The sequence below is a fragment of the Rhinopithecus bieti genome, unplaced genomic scaffold, assembly GCF_001698545.2.
Source record: "Rhinopithecus bieti isolate Rb0 unplaced genomic scaffold, ASM169854v2 scaffold_51154, whole genome shotgun sequence".
NCBI lineage: Eukaryota > Metazoa > Chordata > Mammalia > Primates > Cercopithecidae > Rhinopithecus > Rhinopithecus bieti.
Window position 1 is genome coordinate 199,516 of NW_016820246.1, and position 6,848 is coordinate 206,363.

A 6,848-nucleotide genomic window follows, 5' to 3' on the forward strand; every position below is an offset into this window, starting at 1 on the left:
AAAAAAAAAATAAAAAAAAATTCTACATGAGGGAAATTAAACTAAATCTAGAAGATTGGAGGATTTACCTGGGACTCTAAAATAACCTTTTACCTTTCTTCTGAAAACTTAATATGGAAAAAATTCCAATTAATTGGAAACTTCTGGGTAGCTGCCAAGAGAAAGAGTGTGTATGTTTATTTGTTCAAAGGATAGTTATTGAATGCCTGTGTACCAGGTAGTGTTCTAGGCATTGAGAATTTAGCATGAAATAAAACAGGCAAAGGTCCCTGAGCTCATGGAGCTTACATTTATGGTAGGAAAACACTGACAATAAACACTTCTCGTCCCCTATACATGTGTGTATGTGTGTGTGTGTGTCTATATGTAGACATAGTCTTTGTATAATTTTATATAGTGATGAAGATGGATATATCAATTTTAGATGTAGATATAACATCTATAGTTAGATGCAGAAATTGATAGGAGCTGTGAAGAAAAAAAAATACAGCAGGGAAAGAAAATAGTCAGTAAGGTCCAGGGTGGGACTGGGATTCTGGAAAGGCTTAGCTGATTTTTGACTGTTCTTGCTGACATCAGTGAGTGTCACACATTCTCTACCAGATGCTACCTGCTGCCTTACAATTGCATCAATTGTCATTCTACAAAAATTAACAGTAATTAAGGGGGGAGAAAACATAATTCTCAATGTGATTATAAGAGATGTTATACACACACACAATTACATATAAAGGTTAATTGTTAGAAAAACATCACCTTTAATGAAACTTACATCTCAGGATGGAGTTGCTAATAAGTAAAGACAAAAGACTGACAAAAGACTACCAAAAGGAGATGAAGGCTCCAAATAAATCTTTTTTTAAGGACTTGAAATTTATATCCGTCAGACATAGGTTCTTGTTTTTTTGACCCTAAGCTTATGTATTCCCTTAGTTTTGAGGAATTTCCCCTCACTGTGAGTTCTGGGGGGTGATGAAATAGGAAAAAAGTTGTATTGTATTTCTACTTAAAGAGGAAAGAAACAACTAGTTTTAGTTAAATAATGGTAAATAGATGCTTTTCAGGTTTCTGTTCCCTGTGCCAATCTCCTGATTCTAGAATGCCCATACAAATTTTATAATCTTACTCTGAAGATACATTCTACCAGATGGCAATTGTAAAGTGTTTTATTACTTTTTAACCTTTGGCCCATTTTTTATTTAAGTAAAGCAAATTAATGTAAATGTAAAATATAATTAACAAACCTGGTTTCCAGCTTGGACATTTAGTAAATATTTCATATTAATTACGAGTTATTGAGGTCTAAAGTAGGCTGTGCATGTTTACTTATATTTTATTATAGTTCAATCTTCCATGGCAATTGCCTAGTTTTTAAAGTTTATTATAATCTTTATGTTTGTGATCTGTTTTCATACTTTATTATTTACAGGAGTCCAGCTACTTGCTCTTTTAGTTCCCACTTTGATATCTTATCTGCTGGATGAAAATTCTTTTGCCTCAGCAACTTCAGCTTCCAAAGATCTTCATGAGTTTGCACTCCAGAATTTAATGCATATTGGACCTCTGTATCCACATGCTTTCAAGACAGTAATGGGAGCTGCTCCTGAGTTGAAAGTGCGTCTAGAAACTGCCGTTCGAGCAAGCCAAGCAAGCAAAGCTAAAGCGGCTGCCAGACAGCCAGCCCCCGCCATACATTCTGCACCAACAATTAAGCTAAAAACAAGTTTTTTTTAATTTGTACTTTCATTTATTTGTATTTATATTGTCACCTAGCACCTAAATAGTGATGGCCTCTGTATCATGCCAGGCGATCTGTGGGTTCTGTTGTATTTGTATTTTGGTATTATAGTGCTTCCAAGTAGACTAAGTGAAATAATGCTAACACCACTTATTGATTTTTAAGGAGTGATTTTTTTTTATCCTGTGGTGAATATGTTTTCTTTTTCCTCTTAATAATGTTTCTCTTTTGTTAATTTATTTATTTTTCAAACACTGAGCCATAGTCTTAAATTTAAATGCTAAAAACATAATTGTGTCATGTAGTCGGGCAGCCTATTGATATTGTCAGGGGAAAAAAATGAGTCAGAACTCAGCATCTGTCATGAAAAAAAGCGATTTGAAAAACAAGCAGATTTTAAATTTTGAAGTAACCAAAATAATGGAAAGTGTCTGTTTTGTGTTGTATATACTAAGAATAAAATCACAGCATTTTCTAAGCATTTCCCAAAATGTCCTTACCTTTCTGATGGATCTTTTAGCTTTCGTATCAAATTACTAAATTATGCTATGTATATTTTAGTTGTTAGCAGAATTAAAATTCTCATTTAAAGGTTCACTAAAATGTTTTAAATGTGATATTCTGCTTTTTCAATGGCTAAAATTTGGTTTCAGTTATGTTTTGTAATTACAGAACCTCAAGTTCTGGCTATGATGGTTAGTTTCCTTCATCAAATATTTATTGAATGCCTACTGTGTATAAGGCATCAAGCTAAGTGCTGCAGGGGATACAAAACTGAATTGGGCATAATTACTGTGATGCCATTCTCTCATGTAGTGGACATTTTACCATACAAAATAGATAATTCACAAAATGAATGTTTGCCAGAGCATTTAGCAAATTTTAAACACCAGGTTTTACACCACATAGTGTAACAGACTGAACAAGTATGATCAAAAGCAAAGTCACTTTTCTGAACATTTTCTCTTCTTTTCCCTTTTCCTTTCTTTTCTTTTTTCTTTTAGAGACAGAGTCTTACACTGTTGCCCAGACTGGAATGCAATCATAGCTCACTACACTTGAACTCCACTCAGCCTTTTAGATACCTCAGATAGGTACTTTGTCTTGCCTGTTTTCTCACTGACTTTTGTGTGTTTTTTTTTTTCTTTTTTTTTTTCTTTTTTTTTTTTAAGATTGGGAGTCTCGCTCTGGTCGTGCCCAGGCAATGGAGTGCAGTGGGCGCATCTTGGCTCACTGGCAACTCCGCCTCCCCTGGGTTCAAAGCGATTCTCCTGACTCAGCCTTCTGAAGTAAGCTGAATTACCAGGGCCACCGCCACCACGCCTGGCTTAATTTTTTTGGTATTTTTAGTGGAGACGGGGCTTCAACATGTTGGTAGGGCCTGGTTTTGAACTCCTGAACCCTCAGGTGGAATCTGCCCTTGGCCTCCGAAAGTGGCTGGGATTATAGGCAAATGAGCCCACCGGCCCAGAAATTCTTTTCCTTTTTTGTTTGTGTGTGTGTTGTTGTTTGTTTTTGTTTTGTTTGTTTGTTTTGTTTTGAAGCAGGGTTCCAACTTGTGCCACAGGCTGGAGTGCAGTGGCACCATACCACGGCCTCACTTGCAGCCCTCAGTCTCCCCAGGCTTGAAACAGTTCCTCCCCACCCTTAGCCGCCAAAAGTGCTGGGAATTACAGGCCATGAGCACCACACTTGTCCTGGGTTGTTTTTTCCATTTTCCAGGTTTGCATTGCCAAAATTATTCCCCTCCTTGGTTTTTTGTTTTTGTAACAACCTTCATGGAGATTCCAAGTTCAACATACCATACAGTTTCAATTCAGTTTTGGGCCATGGTGGCTCACACTATGTAAATCCCCCAACACTTTGGGAGCTGAGGCCAGGGGAAGTTTTGGAGCAGCCTGGGCAACATGGCAAGACTTCATCCTCTATGTTAAACAAAAAGAAAATTAGCCGACCGCGGTGGGTGCACTCCTGTAAGTCCAGCTACTCAGGGAGGCTGAGAACAAGGAGAATTGCTTGAGCCCAGGAGTTTGGGGAGCTGCCAAATAAGGCTGTGATCATGCCACTGGTAACCCAGTGAAGTGGTAACAGTTCAATGGTTTTAGTGGTTGCCCATCCATCACCCACAATTGATTGTGAACATTACCCCAAAAAGAACCCTTGTATCCCTTATCCTCCTACAATCTCCCCAATTTCTTACCCCAACTTTGGCTACCACTACTCTGGCTTTCCTGTTTTCCGATTTTCCCTCTCATGGCAATTTCATATAAATGGGGACCACTTATATGTGGTTTTTTGTGACCTGGGTTCTTACTGTAATGTTTTCTGGTTTTGTTTGGCTTGTTTTTTGAGATGGGATCTTGCTCTGTTGCCCAGGCTGGAGTGCAGTGGTGCAACCTCAGCTCACTGCAACCTCTACCTCCTGGGCTCAAGCAATCCTCCCACCTCAGCCTCCTGAGTAGCTGGGATTACAGACGCACACCACCATGCCCTGCTAATTTTTTTTTTTTTTTTTTTTGAGACGGAGTCTCGCTCTGTCACCCAGGCTGGAGTATAGTGGCGCGATCTCGGCTCACTGCAAGCTCCGCCTCCCGGGTTCATGCCATTCTCCTGCCTCAGCCTCCTGAGTAGCTGGGACTACAGGCGCCCACCACCACTCCCGGCTGATTTTTTGTATTTTAGTAGAGATGGGGTTTCACCGTGTTAGCCAGGATGGTCTCGATCTCCTGACCTCGTGATCCGCCCGCCTCAGCCTCCCAAAGTGCTGGGATTACAGGCATGAGCCACTGCACCTGGCGCCCTGCTAATTTTGTATATTTTTGTTAGAGGCAGGGTTTCACCATGTTGCCCAGGCTTGTCTCAAACTCCTGAGCTCAAGTGATCCATCTGCCTTAGCCTTCCAAAGTTCTGGTATTACAGGCATGAGCCACCAACCCACTGTAATGTTTGTTTGTTTGTTTTTGAGATGGAGCCTCACTCTGTCACCCAGGCTGGAGTGTGGTGGCACAATCTCAGCTCACTGCAACCTCCGCCTCCTGGGTTCCAGCGATTCTCCTACCTCAGCCTCCCCAGTAGCTGGGATTACAGGCGCACGCCACCGTGCCTGGCTAATTTTTTGTTTCACCGTGTTGGTCAGGCTGGTCTCGGACTCCTGAGCTCAGGCAATCCACCTGCCTCGGCCTCCCAAAGTGCTGGGAATACAGGCGTGAGCCACCACGCCTGGCCCACTGTAATGTTTTTGAAGGTTCATCCATGTTGTAGCATGAATCTGTACTTCATTCCTTTTTATGGCTGAATAATATTCCATTGTATATATACCACATTTTGTGAATCTATTCATCGGTTGAAGGACATTTGGATTTTCTACCTTTTCTTGCCTGTTAGGAATAATGATGCTATGAGCAATTATATACAAGTTTTGGGGTGGACATATGTTTTAATATCATTTGAGTATACCTGGGAGTGAAATTGCTGGTTCAAATAAGTCTAACTTTTTCCTTTTTTTTCCTTAAATATGGACTTTCTGACTCATGTTTAACTTTCTAAGAAACCACCAGACTGTTTCTAATCTCCTTATTTTTTTGCACACATGCATGTACACACGTAACCCCTTTTCCCTCATCTATTTATAAAGTATGTTTATTTCTGCCTTGGCTATTTTTTGCTGTTCTTGGCTTCTCCCATCATTTCCCACTTTAGGGTAGACTGCATCATGCATTAGCAATGATCCTCTCCCTCCCTGTCTCCCTTCCTCTCTCTGTCAGTACATCTTTATGCTTTCTCTAGACCCTTCTTTTTTTTTTTTTTTGAGGCGGAGTTTCACTCTTGTTGCCCAGGCTGGAGTGCAATGGCACGATCTCAGCTCACCTCAACCTCCGCCTTCCAGATTCAAGCGATTCTCCTGCCTCAGGATCCCGAGTAGCTGGGATTACAGGCATGTGCCACTGTGACCGGGTAATTTTGTATTTTTAGTAGAGACAGGGTTTCTCCATGTTGGTCAGGCTGGTCTCGAACTCCTGAACTCAGGTGATCCACCTGCCTCGGCCTCCAAAAGTGCTGGGATTACAGGCATGAGTCCCCATACCTGGTCTTCCCTAGACCCTTCTAAGTCACTGACAACTTCTAGTTTTCTGTGATCATATCTGTAAAGGGAAGATCTGTTTGAAGATTAATATTTATTAATTTGTTTTTCTGCCCAACCCATGAGATTTTTCTCAACCTAAACGATCTTATTTATTTGATTATGAACATCCAGTATCATGAAGCTAAAAGGAGAAGCATCATTATAGCCAGTAATTCTTTCTGAAGCATTATCTGAGCAGTTTTCATAGTTGAAGAAATAAAGTATCCTCTGTTTGCTTTCTAAGTTCTTATTAATGTCATACATTTGAATAATTAATATTTTTTGAGACAGGGTCTTGCTCTGTCATAAGGGCTAGATTGCAGTGTTGTCATCGTAGTTCACTAGAGTCACAAACTCCTGGGCTCCAGCGATCCTCCTCAGCTTCCCAAAGTGGTGGGATTACAGGCATGAGCCACTGGGTTTTTTTTTTTTTTTTTGAGACAGAGTCTCACTCTGTCACCCAGGCTGGAGTGCCGTGGCTTGATCTCAGCTCACTGCAACCTCCGTCTCTTGGGTTCGAGCGATTCTCCTGCCTCAGCCACCCAAGTAGCTGGGATTACAGGCGCCTGCCACAATGCCTGGCTAATTTTTGTATTTTTAGTAGAGATGGGGTTTCGCCATGTTGGCCAGGCTGACCTCGAACTCCTGACCTCAGGTGATTTGCCGACCTCGGCCTCCCAAAGTGCTGAGATGACAGGCATGAGCCACCATACCCAGGCCTGAATTCTTAATTAGAGAAAACTCAGCCCTGATGAGGTCAAGTATCCCTGTTTTAAATAGGTTCTGTCATCAACTAGGAATAGAAGTTTAGACAATCTAACCCTTTGGGGCTTCAGTTTTATGACAGAATTTAGTAGATATCCTCTCTCTGATCTTTTACACATTAAAAAAAAAAAAAGTACATATAGCTGAATATTTGTTCTGCTTATTTTTATCAAGCGAATCTTTGGCCAATCCTTTAATATTGGTACATAACATTATTTAGTC

The 6,848-nt window shown here is 40.6% G+C and overlaps 1 protein-coding gene across 1 annotated transcript in view; it reads left to right on the top strand.

Moving 5' to 3' along the window:
• Positions 1-2,229, top strand: part of HEATR5B (HEAT repeat containing 5B) — a 118,379-nt gene extending 116,150 nt beyond the window's left edge. The window contains 1 exon segment of the mRNA XM_017859688.1: positions 1,430-2,229. Coding sequence (XP_017715177.1) covers positions 1,430-1,734 — 305 coding nt within the window. The 3' untranslated portion in view covers positions 1,735-2,229.
• Positions 2,230-6,848: the final 4,619 nt, after the last annotated feature.